The 14,441-nt window shown below is 38.5% G+C and overlaps 1 protein-coding gene across 3 annotated transcripts in view; it reads right to left on the bottom strand.

Annotated features, from left to right (window-relative positions):
- Positions 1-14,441, bottom strand: part of Set1 (SET domain containing 1) — a 29,269-nt gene that overhangs the window by 12,640 nt on the left and 2,188 nt on the right. The window contains exons 3-17 of one of the 3 annotated variants that reach the window (XM_074092250.1): positions 12,723-12,972; positions 11,781-11,963; positions 10,764-10,939; positions 10,489-10,518; positions 9,568-9,696; positions 8,737-8,833; positions 6,844-6,942; positions 4,395-4,522; positions 3,782-3,930; positions 3,370-3,509; positions 3,027-3,179; positions 2,663-2,789; positions 1,774-1,895; positions 1,252-1,452; positions 328-534 (exon numbers count right to left, since the gene is read on the bottom strand). In XM_074092250.1, coding sequence (XP_073948351.1) covers positions 328-534; positions 1,252-1,452; positions 1,774-1,895; positions 2,663-2,789; positions 3,027-3,179; positions 3,370-3,509; positions 3,782-3,930; positions 4,395-4,522; positions 6,844-6,942; positions 8,737-8,833; positions 9,568-9,696; positions 10,489-10,518; positions 10,764-10,939; positions 11,781-11,963; positions 12,723-12,972 — 2,191 coding nt within the window. The remainder of the gene's footprint in view (positions 1-327; positions 535-1,251; positions 1,453-1,773; positions 1,896-2,662; positions 2,790-3,026; positions 3,180-3,369; positions 3,510-3,781; positions 3,931-4,394; positions 4,523-6,843; positions 6,943-8,736; positions 8,834-9,567; positions 9,697-10,488; positions 10,519-10,763; positions 10,940-11,780; positions 11,964-12,722; positions 12,973-14,441) is intronic. The other 2 variants (XM_074092252.1, XM_074092251.1) reach the window with 2 other exon arrangements.

Here is a 14,441-nt window from a genome sequence, read left to right as displayed (position 1 = left end):
ACAGGGGATGGTTTTAACATCTTTTTTTTTTTAAGTTTGGAGTAAAAATTATCGACCTTGTCAGGTACGCGGACTTAGCCAATGTTAGTTAAGCACTATCCTCGATATTATCGCAGGGCGATTTATACGTCAGCTCTTCATAATACAAAGTTATATATCGTCCATATATTTTTTCAACCTCGTATCTGGCCATATAAAATTACTTTAGAATCATCTTTATGTTCAGTATGAATAGAGTTTTGATACAATTCGGGTAGATACGAAGTTGAGAAAGTATATGGATGATATGTAGTCTGTATGAACAATAAGTATATCACGTGATTTCACCTGATCGCTCAGCCTCTTGGAAGAGTCCTCGTCCATGACAACAGGCGAGGGGATCTTCCTCTTCTTGCGAAAGGAAGGCATCTTAGGTATGGCGGCCCGCAGACCGAGCCCGATGCCAGCCGTGTAGCCGCCCAGCTCCAGTGCTATATCGCGGGACTCCATTATTGACCTAATGGAGTCCACCTCTTCCTTCTTGTTTGAGATATCCTAGAAATTTGGTTGGATCTTAATTATGAGGGCAATCAGAAAAAAATACTAATGCATATGTATCTGGTGGCTTTTTAATTTTAGTTCACTTATTTTCAGATAGAAATTCAGTTTAAGTCAAAATATCAGCAGTAGAATGAAATCAAAAATCTACCACCGGTTCTGAAAAACTGAAGTCGAATTTTTTAAGACTGTGAAATTTGTACCATAGCAGAAAAACCAGAAAAAGAGACCAGTGCTGGGAATCGAACCCAGGTCCTCAGAATTACGTGCTATGTGCCCTACCACTGGACAGGAGTACAGACACGAATTTCTCCTATGCACACATGGTTGCTTTTTTCCACTACGCTACTTAAGCGCAGCACTAACACGTATAGTTTATTATAACAGTGAACCCATATAGTCTATAGACAGCTATTATCCTGATAAGGGTTAAAAACTTTCAAGAGCTCAACGATTCTAAACCTTAAAACAGTCGGTCAGTGAAAAAGTGGCGAACTCTTAAATGCCTATACCTTAGCTGTAGCACGCTTTTACATGGAATGAAAGAAAGAATGTCGGCCGTGTAGCCGATGTAGGTCTTCCGTTGGAACCATGCAAGTAGCGCTACGTCGCGGCCCATGTAGCTAAAGAGTAATTATTGATCGAGCGCCGCAATGTATTGCAAATTACACTAATTCTTTTGCATGTATTACTGAGCATATGATTTATAGGTACCTGTAGCGGTTGCGTGGCGTCTTCCTTCTTGGGCGGTTGCCGCGTTTTGCGACTCTGTTCGTCCCACCAAAGCTCGAAAGCCTTAAATGCCGTGCTCTCGATCATCTTCTTATTGAAGTCTTTTTTGAGTATTGCCTTTAGCTCGGACGTTACTCGCTCTATCACCATGTTTATCGTGGGGAAGTACGGGTTGTCTAGCTCCTGTTCATAACAAAAGTTAATTGAAATGTTACTGACTACATAAACATAATACACAGGTTGATTCACAAGAGAATGAATAAATTGAATTACTGAAAGATGCAGTCTGTGTGCTGCACAAAATGATTGAAACAGGTAGATTTAAAAAGTATAATGGTGTATATTCCTGATGTCTTGGTAAAGTTTCGTTTCGTTTAATATTACCTTGACTGTACGAGTACATGACAAAACCGTTATGGATTGTTTTATATTTTCAGAGGCGCATGAATAGAGAGAGAGAGAGAGAGAAAGAGTGTCGCAATATATCAAGGGGTTTGAATTTACCTGCGCAGGCGCAGCAGGTTCGGGGAACGGCTGGTAGGGCTGAGCGAGTATCGGCGCCCCAGCAAAGGCGCCCGCATACGGCAGCGCCAAGTCAGGGCCCACGTAGCCCGGCGGAGGATATGCTGTTATACACAGAGTTATAGGAAAAAACTTAACCTTTTGAACACTAGCTACGCTTAAAAATGTCTCTAGAGCTGTCGTGCCTACAACGCCAACAACCCATATCGAACTACAACAATCAATAGCGACCTGCATGAGTATGCTAATAACTTAAATGGCTTATGGCAATATAATGAATGACACAGCGTATAGGTGTCAATTTTTGTATGCTTCAGTGGCATTCAATTGTGACAACGTGTCCATAAAAATTGACAAAAAGCTATAAGAGAATGCTAAAATGGGAAAAGTTTACGAACGTGACATCTTGGCTACGTGAGGATACACGCATGAAACAACTTCAGATGTTTTTCCGCTTTGGTTAGAGTCAACCGATAAACAGGGCAGATAGACATTTAGCAGCCCATAATGGTACAGTTAGCAGCAGAAGTGGGTAAGCGGTTATGATGCTCAAAATTATCTACACACGACTCTACTGCCTAGATACAGTGTTTAAATCATTTTGAGCACACGACCATTCATCTACTTCTGCTGCTGACTGTACTATGCATTTTGTATTGTGGTACTAGTAGTGCTGTAGCCACAGTATTCAGAGAAAGCAACATTTCATATGTATTTACGAAGTTCGAACCGCATAGCATTATATTATAGCATTATTATTTTATTTTTTTACGACAATAATCTTTGTAAACTACTAATCAGTTTCCTCAATGTTTTATTCTGTGCGAAGTGTCGGTAATAAATTAGTTCAATCAACCTGGTGCAGCCCTACCTGTGGGCGGCCACATGTGTTGGTAATAGTGTGGCGGCGCGGTGTGCGTGTCGGGGTAGAAATAGCCCTCCGCCGGCACTTGTTCCTCGATTTTCGCCTCTGTCGACGATAATGACGACAGCGACATCTGCAGGGAAATGAGAGGTCTATTTACACAATTGCTTAATGTGGGATAAATTCGTATGTATTTATCTGGCTTTCACTATAACTGTCCAATATTTTTTTAATTACTGAAAATATTTTTTTCAGTAAACCATAAGTCATGTCATGGTTTTAATTTGCCATTAGACACTTCCACGTGACAATTTTCCTTGCATTCTTAGACCAGACTTAGATTTCTTAGAAATCATTACGATGGCATTACCTGGTCATCGTCCAAGTTATCGGCAGCGGCGGGCGCGCCGGCGGGCGAGCGGCGCGGCTCCTCGCCCGTGAGCAACTCGTCCTCTGACGACGATATGTCCGACCCGATCTTGTCCATCGCGGGGAACTTTCGTCGCTCCGCTTCTCGCGCTCTCTGCAATGTTAACGAGTTATTATTATGATGGCGAGTAAAATTGTTAGTATTATGATGGTGAGATATACATGAATTACAGCATTAGGAAGAATTTTAACAATCTTGATAAGTAACTGGGGAGAAATGGCGTTCCGTGAAACAATGAAATCCGCAATAGTAAGTAAGCTTGGGGAAATCCTTAATGACTGACCTTTTCCATGGTTATTTTGAGACACTCTAGATAGATATCTCTTTCCAAAAAAGGTGATGGAGTCGTGGATAACGGTTCTGAGTTTAATTCTTTATTCTGATTAAAGGAAACTATGCTGCCTCTGTCTTCACTGCCGGAACCTGCGAAATGTTACAACAAAGTTATACATAGAGCACTAAAGATCAACTCTGATGGTGAAATATTTTTTGTCCTAATGTATTTTTTGTTGATCGATGATTTTGTACATTTAAACATACTAAAATCATGGACTCTTCAGGAAATATATAAAAATATATAATTAGTTTACGTAAAAATTATACCAAACGATCATTAGACCAAATATTACATTAGGACAAAAAATATTTGACGATGCGAAGGGCATTAAGGAAATATGATATAGGTATGATGTTACCTTCGTCGTCAGAGGGCGGTTGCGGCGCGTCCAGGTCCGGTATCTTGGCGACGCGCTCCTCGTCCTCTTCCTCCGAAGAGATGCCTAGCGCAAGGAACGGAGGAGCCAGTCCGCCGCCGCCGCTCGCTCCCTTCAGCAACATCGCTATTCTGTTCACACGAAATAAAAAGTGATAATTTCTAATACTGGGCACACATTTCTTCGTCTCGCTAATATGTATCTCGCTGTATGTTAAGATAAATAAATAAATAAACTGCCTGTAATCTGCTAAGTCACAACGCGCACTGAAGGTCCGCCGGATTGCGAGCTTGCAAAAAAACCCATATCACTTCATTTCCCATATATATTTTTTGTATCGAAATAAAAAGCAATAAACAGCACATCATTAAGCCCAGTTTAGACCTGAGATAAAAACCGTGCAAGTTGCATTACATTGCGCGGGCGTAAAGCGAGCGAGTACGAAGTGATCAATCGAGCGCCGCTATGTACTACAACTTGCATGATATTTCTTGTAGGTCTAAACTGGACTTTAGACTCGCTTCGTAAGGCTTGCTTGCAACATGTTACGGGCATCGGACAGTGATATGACGGCCATGGTCTGATGATTACTAACCTAGTATCGAGATCAACGCTTTTGGGCTCGTCGGCGGGCGGCGGCGGCTTGGGCTCGGGCTCCGGCGCGTCGGCGACGTCCTCCGGCGGCCGCGGCTCCACCGGCTCCGCGACCTTACTCTCCGCCTCCTATACACACTTTGGATTTTATTAAGCGTGTGTGCGGGTGTGTTGTAGGGTATACTGTCTTTTCGCAGAATAACTTTTTTCCCAAATATTTCATTTAGCAACTGTTTTATTTCGCAACTCAATTTTCTCCGAAACAAAAAAAATCTCAGTATATTTTTTTATAGTTTTATAGAGTACAGTAGGTTAGGTTACGTTTGTTTTATGACAGTTCCGAAAAAAATATGGTTTCAGAGAAAATCATAAGTTGGCAAATGAAACATTTGGGAAAAATAATTCTGCGAAAAGGCAGATAACTGTGTTGTAGGCTCACTACAGTCAATTTACTAGGCAGAGTTCGGACTTAGTTATTCTCTTTAATGAGTATTGGCTGCCAGTAGACTTTATTTTGCAAAAGTTTACTACAACATCAAAAATGTCTAGTGGCGCATATTAAAATAACAAGAATACTAATAACTGCCACCGTTTTAACTTATTTAGGATTCCAGTAAACATGTCTGTGAAATTAACCAAGTTTACTAATCATTTCAACTATGTACTCGTATTATAGGTAGAGTCATTTACGGTGACGCGTGCCGTGGTTCTTATTACAATGTCATTAATGTCTAATTTTATCAAAATCACGCGTCTCCGTGGATGGCACTAGGTATAGGTACTAGTCAAACTACATACTAACTTGGCAGTTCATCTTAAAAAGTGTGTTCTCTATTTCGTGTAATATATTCTGGGGGGGGGGGGGGGGTAGTGCCCCCGCCAAGTCGAGCAAAAAAGCGGCATGTAGTTTACATGCAGTCTATTTGTCTTACTCCTTAAAAGTGCTCGCTTAAATGATGATGATAGTCATTAGTAAAATTCGCGAATGAATACAAATATTAGGATAAATAAACAGATACAATTTTATTTAAAGTATAGAAGAAAATTGAAAAGGACCTAGCCTTAAATTATGAAGTTCGATTTTTGAACTTAGTATCGTGCCGTTCCGTTTACGCCAATCGTATTTAACAGAAGAGTGAGAAAGACGGCATAATACGAACTGCGGATAGAATAAGGAGATTTTCAAATATATTGAAAAAATGGCGGAGTAAAATTACATACATAGAATATTATTAGAAAACGACAACAATTTTTAAAGTTTTTAGTAATAATAGTTTCAAATTTCAAGAAACTTTCCTCATCTAATTATAATTAAATCCCAGAACAGACATGCGGTGCGTGCAATCATGCGATGTGATAGCGTGCGTGATGATTAAAATTAAATCTAATTACAGCTGAATGTACACTCGTCATCGCACGTTCTGACGTGAGTGAGTATGAAAGAATGCTACGATCAGCGAAGTGCGTTGGCGATTGTACTTGATTTTAATAGGTGCCTGTTTTAGGAAGCTTAGTGCGAACGTACATCAAATATTCAATATTCTCGTTTTTGTAGTACTAATGAACATTTATTACAGATTCATTAAATTATATCTAAAAGTCACCTTTACCAACATCAAATACCAAGAACACCGAGTAGCTACATTGAGTTTCAGTAATATTGCGCGAGACCTAACGTCCGTCCGACCCTACCATCTACTCATTGACACACAACCATTTTAATATGAACAGAATTAATCCCCATGTATTTAAATCCCTTGTAAGTTTTTTTTAGTTTGATACCTGTTATTGTATGTCAATGAATTAGTGTTAGGTTTTGCGCCCAATCGGTAACGCAACATCGCAAGAATAACCACAATACTTTATCCAGCAAATGCCACTTATTGGACTCGGTCCTGACAATAGCCTCCAGAATAGCATATTCTATAAATGTTTGACCATGCAAGTTGGCATCCGCTAATACCCACCTTCCACTGCGAGCGGAGCAGACGGGTCAAAAGGTTGGCGACCGCTGCATTACTCGATTACTCGATTATGTTATAATTACTGTCAATAAGATCTCAGAATAGTGATCTCTACATTGCATTCAAAGTTCACTGAATCTCAATACACCCTAAGGCTGCGTTTCAACCAGAGATGTGCGAGGATGTGTTGCGAGGAATGTTTTTTCCATTAACCAATAGGAACGCTTCATTTACCCATTTTCATGTTTCCACCAGAGCGATGCTGTGCGAGGATAGGTAAATGAAGCGTTTCTATAACACATCTCTGGAGGAAACGCACCCTAACTGTATTCTCAGCTAGACCTGGGCCCAACAGCATAACAATTTACAAGCAAGTTGTATTAGTGAATTTCAATACGAAATCGCTAATATTATTAGCTTTTAATTTGTTATGCTATTGGGCCCTGGTCGCTACAAGCACCGTGCTCTAGTTCCGTGCACATTGACCTTGGGTTTTTCCTTGTTCTCGTCCGGCGGCGAGTCGTCCCGCGGCGCGGGCGTGGCCGGCGCCGTCCACGCGGGCGTCGCCGCCGCGCGCCGCTCCAACTTCGTCACACCCGACCATTACGTTATGTACTATCAAACCATTTGCAGGGCCGGATTGACCATGTCGGGGCCCCTTTTCAGCCATTTCAAGATCAGCTCTTTTCAAATTCAATCAAATTAACTGACAGCATGCGTCGAAAGGATGCATATTATACAATATAATTTTTATTTTATGAAACATTTTCAACAATTTCTTTATCGAGCGCGCGGGGCCCTAGTCAGTTGCCTATCCTGCCTGATGGATAATCCGGCCCTGACCATTTGATTCCTAACGCACCGTAGAACGTTCTCACAGTAAGTTAGTACGAAATTTTCTGTAAAAAGGTTCCACACTGGGTCGTGATTCCGTTGGTTAGATAGTACACAGTAAGCTTTTGCAGAAAAATGGGTCAAAATTGCAAAAGAACTAAGTTTCATTTTCCATTTTAGTTTAGCTTCGACTGTCTATGAGATGCCACAGAAATCGCGTTAACGTTAAACTATGGATTGATATCTTTTAATATAAAAATTATACTGTCAGTGACATGCGATGTCATTATAGTTGAGGTATTACGTTGTTGAAACTCGTACTACGTATCTCGTACTATATAAATAAGGTATGTTTTACTATACATAATACATACATACATAAAAATCACGCCTGTATTCCCAAATGGGGTAGGCAGAGCACACGAAATGTTACCGCTTCGGAGCCACTTTTAGCAATTTTAGGTTTTAAGTTTGACAAAAACGGTACAATAGTGACAGGTTGCTAGCCTGTCGCCTACGGTGTACCTTAACCTATATCCTCAGTCGCCTCTTACGACATCCATGGAAGAAATGGAGAGGTGTTATTCTAACCCGACACCACACGAGGTAGGTACTTAGCAGATATGTCTAATATTTCAGTATGAGAAAGGCATACAAGAGCCTATCTTCTCTAATACCATATATCATTCTCGTGTCACAGTTTTTGTGACCAAACTCCTCCAAAACGGCTTGACCGATTTTTATGTTTTTTTTTGTGTATATTCGCCTATTCGGTAGGTCTGAGAATAGGACGTAAACTATTTTTCATACTTCTACGCGGACGGAGTCGCGGGCAACAGCTAGTATGGATATAAATAAATATGTAGTAGGCGAGGATGAACATGGTTAATTGTATTAATTGACACTTCAATATCACACAGAAATATAAAAAAATGGAGCATGGAACAACGAAATTAGTATTGGTGTAAAGAAGTACAGTCACGTACAGTCACATAACAATGTTTATTTTCAATTTACGCCTCCATTCCATTTGCAATATTTTTGGTTTTCAAATTAAGTAATTATTATTAATGTATGTGACTGTACAGTAATTTATATTCGCCTTACTGTATCATGATTAAAATGACGTACTTGCGAAACTTGATTTTGTTAAGCAAATTTGAGTTTTATTCTACTACGATATGGTAAATGAAGGAATGAATGTGTAAAGCAGTCCAGTTTATGCACTTTTCTATAAAAATAAATAAATTAATAAATCGATACTTTAATAAGGCAAAATTCAAAACCTTTACTAATTTTCAACATAGCGTTAGAGAACATGACACTGAAATCATCAACTCATCGAAAACATGGTTCCATTTGAGAAGTCGGGTAGTTGCGATAGTATACAACCTAAATGACAGGAGCTAGAGATTTGAAATTTGGCAGCAACATGGCTTGAGTATCATAGAAGTGCACTAAGAAGGTAGTTTTCTACATATCCACGGAGTAGGTAACTAGTTGAGTGTATGAAGCATGAATGTAAAGGTTGGGTTAGTGACTCACGTGGGAGTGGGGGTGGGGGTGAGGTGCGTGTCGCCAGTCACCCCACCACATGCCGCTGCCGCCCGGCGTTGCACCCGCGCCGTAGCCGTACCCGTACCTGATCATTTACATACAACATTAAAACAGCCATAGGATATTTAAAATAAATGCCTTGTACTGTACCAGTAGGTTACTGGTCTGACCTATGACCTGTTCAATTTATCATGAGCTTGACGGTGAAGGCAAACACCGCGAGTATAACTGCACACACTGTATCCTTTTAATTCCATCACAGCACAAGCTCTCACTTTTTCTCACTCCCTCTCACTTAAGTAGTGAATTGTGTAACTTGTGTATATAGACCGGAGATGACGATGAAATAATTTAAAATTATATCCACAGAAAATCGATAATCATGACAAAATTTACCAACAACAGCATTGAAACTTACCACACACAAACATTTTAAGTACTATGAATCCTGTTCTAACAAAGTGGCAGGTACAAACTAATAAATGTATAGAGCTTCTTATTTACATAAAACTGGCCCGTGACTGACTCTCATCTCACCTGATGTAAAGTGCAGAAGCATTTTTCACAAAAAAGTGTACCATTTCTTTTTTTTCCAATATTAGAAAAAATATGGATTTTCTTACACAGTCAAGAGCACAATCGATTACGACGTCAGTTTTGTGACTTTTTTTCATATACTAAGTAAACTGACTCATAAAATTTGTAAAAAAAAAGAAACGGTATACTTTTTTTTTAAACTGCCAGATTAGGCCAAAGGTGTGTCTCACTATTCACTCCATCCTTGAAGCGCCCTCGGAGCTAGGAGCTTTTAGTACTCACCCTTGCGGATAAGCTTGGTATGGATCGAAGGGCAGCGGGCCGGCAGGGGTGAAGCTGACGTCGGTATGGCTCGCCGCATATGTGGACTCCGTCGCCTCGCTCGTACTGCGCGCGTACCGCTCCCTGTGTCTGAAAATACAAATCAATAAGAATAATTATGTAGTTTTGAGATCGAAGTACAGGTATTCACTTTGGAGTCCATAAGATCAAAGATTAACTAGTTTCACGTATGCTGCGGGTAATGGGGAGATTTTGCAGATATGTAATGTTTGACTATGAACTTCAAAACGTACAGAGCGACTGTCAAAAATAATACAGTCATCTGTAAAACAAGTCAAATGGTTACCATATTTATTTATAGACTTAAGCCTAGTAGCTGAAGTATTAGAAAAAAGCTCTCAACTTATCTACGTTCTGCTAACTAACTACGCCTAAAGCTTATTTCCGACGTTTCGATAGAGGTCAGATTGATTGAATTGGAACTCTTTCGGAAAGTCATACATAACACTATCTACCAAATCTGACTTATTTTGTCATACATGTACTTACAATTACATACACATATGATTAAACATGTTTTAGGGTGAGGCCAAAGACCGCAAAAATACAACTGTGAAACTTCAGGCCTAAACTGAATCCTGAAATATTTAAGTTTTGAGTTAAAACACTTACATACTCGCAATAACTTACGTTCGTTTGGCCCTTGGCCTCACCCTTAACGTGCGCATTGTTTCGGGGAAAATGACAGATTCGTCTTTATTGCCTATAAAGCAGGTGACGAGATGACCCAGCTTCTTTCATGGCTCTTGAGAATTCTGGGTGCGCTAATGCTAATTCTCATCTTTATTTTGCAGTAAAACAAAGCTTTTAAAAACAAAAAAACATGCAAAACATATCACAAAATGATATTTTAAACTATACCTTCTTCTACATTTCCTTCTGCATCTTCGGCTTGTAAACAAGAGCAAATTTCAAATATAATATCATTTGGGATGATCTTAAATAATTTATTAAATCAGGCGTTACTTTGCGGAGGTCCATATCAATGAACTAAAAGAATTTCCTTGCTCACCCGCGGTTTTGCGGTTAAGGTCGCGGGTGAGCAAGGAAATTCTTTTAGTTCATTGGGATGATCTTGTTGGTTAAAGGACACTAGCTTGACTGACTTTCCAAGTATTTCCTATATATGTACATACCTATCTCTGTCTCTGTCCCTGTCTCGATCACGGTCCCGGTCTCTATCCCGGTCTCGTTCTGTGCGGCTGCGGTGGCGATGCCGGTGCTCGTGCGGTCTCTCTTCGTCAGACCAGCGTTGGTTGCTGTCGCTATGCTCCGTTTCTTTACGAGGATACGGCTCTTTTAGGTGTTCCGACTGGGAAAATGAATTACATAAATTAAGACACGTTTTTCTATTAATCAATACAAGTTAGCTGTTAAGTGACAAAAAAGGACACGGCGTTTGGATTCCAAAGAAACAAAAACTAATTGAGACTCTCTTCAAAGTATCGGTTGAGAAAGAGATGCCACGCTAAAACCGCGCGGTGAGCCGCATAGTGCGTACGTATCTTTAGGTTGGCCGATATGTACTACAGCATGTTACCTACTGCTTTTTCAAAAGCTTCTAGGGAGATTTATAAGTAACAATAGATGCCCTCTCGTTTTAGACAATGAGGGCTATCGTTTTTTGTCTCACTAGATGGCGCACTGTTGCGTGAGGTTTTTAAGTATGGCTTTCAAAGTCTGTTATTATGGGCGTGAAAACAGAGTTTAGATTAAAATCATATTTAATACACCTTGAAACCGTACCATAAAAATATCGAGCATGCCACAGTGTTGTATAGTCCCCGTTTTGTTCGGAAAAAAGGGAGGACAAAGGTTTCCGAAAGACAAAACTGTCTTAAAATACAGACATTCATTGCCCCGGAACTCATATTTGCCATAATTAATTTCAGATATTGCAAAATATTCACAATATTATTCTAATTATAAATAAACCCGCGTAACTCACCCAAAAACTATGAGATTTGACATTTCGGAGACCTCACGCTACACTAGCGCCTCTAGTGGCGAATTCATACGCGATAGCTCTCATTGCTATGTCACATTACATAAAAATATTTTATGATTGGATTAGATACCGATTATAATGCGAATATACTGAACGAAAGTATCACTGGAATGCTAACCAAATATGTAAACCTAATTCAAGATACCTTTTCAACAATCTTCGTTTCTTCCAACCGCTTGCTGAGCGAGGGGTCAACTTTTGGTGCCCGTACATCTTCCACTACAGGGGCCTGAACTGGCACAGCTAACTGTGCCTTCTTCTCCATTGTCTTGTCCTCGAACATCTCTTGGCATTTTTTACCAAACGGGTCATGGAAGACATCCAGTACCTACAAGAATGCAAAAAAAAAACTTATTTGTTGAATGGAAAATGGGTATTGGATTGATTTCCATTTAGTTTTTTTTTTTCAAATTTATGTAGCACCTTTTATATCCTATAGATAATACTTCTCAAGATCCCATATTTTTCGCGGTGCATTTTTCAGTCAAAACACAACAACAAATCGTCAAATTATAGCAAAAAACTATTTATTTGGGGTTTAATTAAGTGGACTGTAGGACGAGAAATACGAACTACATTGTGGCAAATAACTGGATAATGGCTTAGACCTGTGGTTGAAGCACTTACTGAGACGTCTGTTGATGATGGTGCAGATCTTATCTGTAGTAGCTGGCGCAGGCTCCCTCGATCTTCTGCTCATTCGAACTTACCTCCGACAAGGTTACCGTTAACCAGCAGAACTACTAAGATACAGCAAGGACTAAGTACTTCTTCCAACGGATCAGCCTTCTTCGAGCGTCCACACGTAGTTCACACAAAATTCAATATATTTAAACGACAACGACACGAAAACTAGGTACGATATAATTTGCGCGGCAACGCGCCGACATACGACACGACAGACTTTTCAAAGTTCGAAAAAGGAAGTGACAAGTGATTTTACTTTTTTAACTCAAATCCAAACGATAATGTTGCCAGGCGAAAGTATTAAGAAAAATAAAGTTACATGTAACTTTTCTTTTTTCAAATGTTGATCAACATTTCCTCTCATTCAAAAATAACAAAAATAAAATAAGTTATGCCTTACCTGACCCATTACTGATTTTCCATTATACTTCTCAATGCATATCTTAGAATATGTAACATCCTGAAACACTATTCTTGCGAATCCGAGATGCCTGTTGGTCATGGGATGGTAGAAGATGGTAATTTCTTCATGGGGCCCCACTTTGTTCATCATATGTGACAAGAATGCTTTGTCAATGTTGTCATTCAAATTAGCGATGGTAACTTCCAGTTGCGGCGGTGTACCCACATAATTTTTATCTATTTTAAATCTGTAAGAAAAGATAATTCAAGTATAATATTTAAACTATGAATCTTTTATTATAATATTATAAAACAATGAAATCAGACTTATATTTGCGTTAACAATAGACTACAGGTTAATGTAATAAGCATTTATTACATTCTAGAAATTTTATTTTCTTTTTTCAAAATTTTTACTCCATGTATAAAATTTTAGATATAGATTCATATTGTGGTTTGATTTATCATAAATATGTTAAACATTTATTAAAGATACTAGTGTTTACCCGCGGCTCCACACGCGTAACTCATTAGATCAACCAATTGAATCGAAATTCTGGGATTTAACTAAATTCCCATGGGAATTTCATAATATTACATCATTAAATAAATATCATGGGATAATTGACACCAATTGACCAAGTTCCAAACTAAGCAAAGCTTGTACTATGGATACTAGGCGACAGATAAACATAGTTATATAGATAAATACATACTTAAATACATAAGAAACATCCAAGACCTGAGAGCAAATATTCATATTATTCATACAAATATCTGCCCCGGCTGGAAATCGAACCCGGGACCTCAAGCTTCGTAGTCAGGTTCTCTAACCACTTGGCCATCTGGTTGTCATGGATTTCATTAACATCATTTAAAACACCTGTGCTAAATTTCTTGTCTGTAATCCTAGCAGTGAAAATGTTGGGGTTTTATTACAACCCTGAAGGGAATATCCAGACAAAAAGCAGCTTAATGTGTTATTCTAGATGTCCAGCTATCTACATACCCGAACATGGGTTTCACCGAATATGAATATTCAGCCGAACATTCGGTAAAGCTTTTACCAAACCAAATATTCGGCTTAATTGATTCCTAAGTAGAAACTAGAAATATGATTCATTTCTGTTGAAATGTTTAATCATGAAACTCTTGATTAAAACAAAAAACTTGCTTAATTTCTCACAATAAAGACCTCATTGATTATATTAACATATTATTTTATTATAGAAATCACTGTAGCTTAATCTCAAAACAGCTAAATACTTATAGTTTGTTTTTAATTAATAACCATCTCTTTTATCTGCTGTTATTGGAAATAAAGCTACAGTGTCAATAAAAACATAAAGCCTCACTGTACCTCGTAATATATATATAAATAACCAGGGGTCGAGGATATATATCAATGGATAATATCATGATATATATCCGATATATATCAAATTTTTTTTTGATCATTTTATGAAGGATCGATTATTTGCATCGTTGTTAATTAGTTTCAATTAAATTAAATTAAAAAAAAAAATACAGTTATTGTTAATGAAAGGATGATATTTTTGGACCGAATGGTATTTTTGTATGAAAGAAAAAAATAATACTTAAAAATAAAAATAATAAAATAATACTTAAATAATTTATGTGTATAATTGATTCTAGGTTATTAATTACATACCCTGAAAATATCCGCACTTAATTTTCTAGCAAATCAATACAAAAT

This window comes from Choristoneura fumiferana, chromosome 9, assembly GCF_025370935.1.
Source record: "Choristoneura fumiferana chromosome 9, NRCan_CFum_1, whole genome shotgun sequence".
NCBI classification, from domain to species: Eukaryota; Metazoa; Arthropoda; class Insecta; order Lepidoptera; family Tortricidae; genus Choristoneura; species Choristoneura fumiferana.
This window is presented reverse-complemented; position numbering and strand designations above follow the sequence as displayed.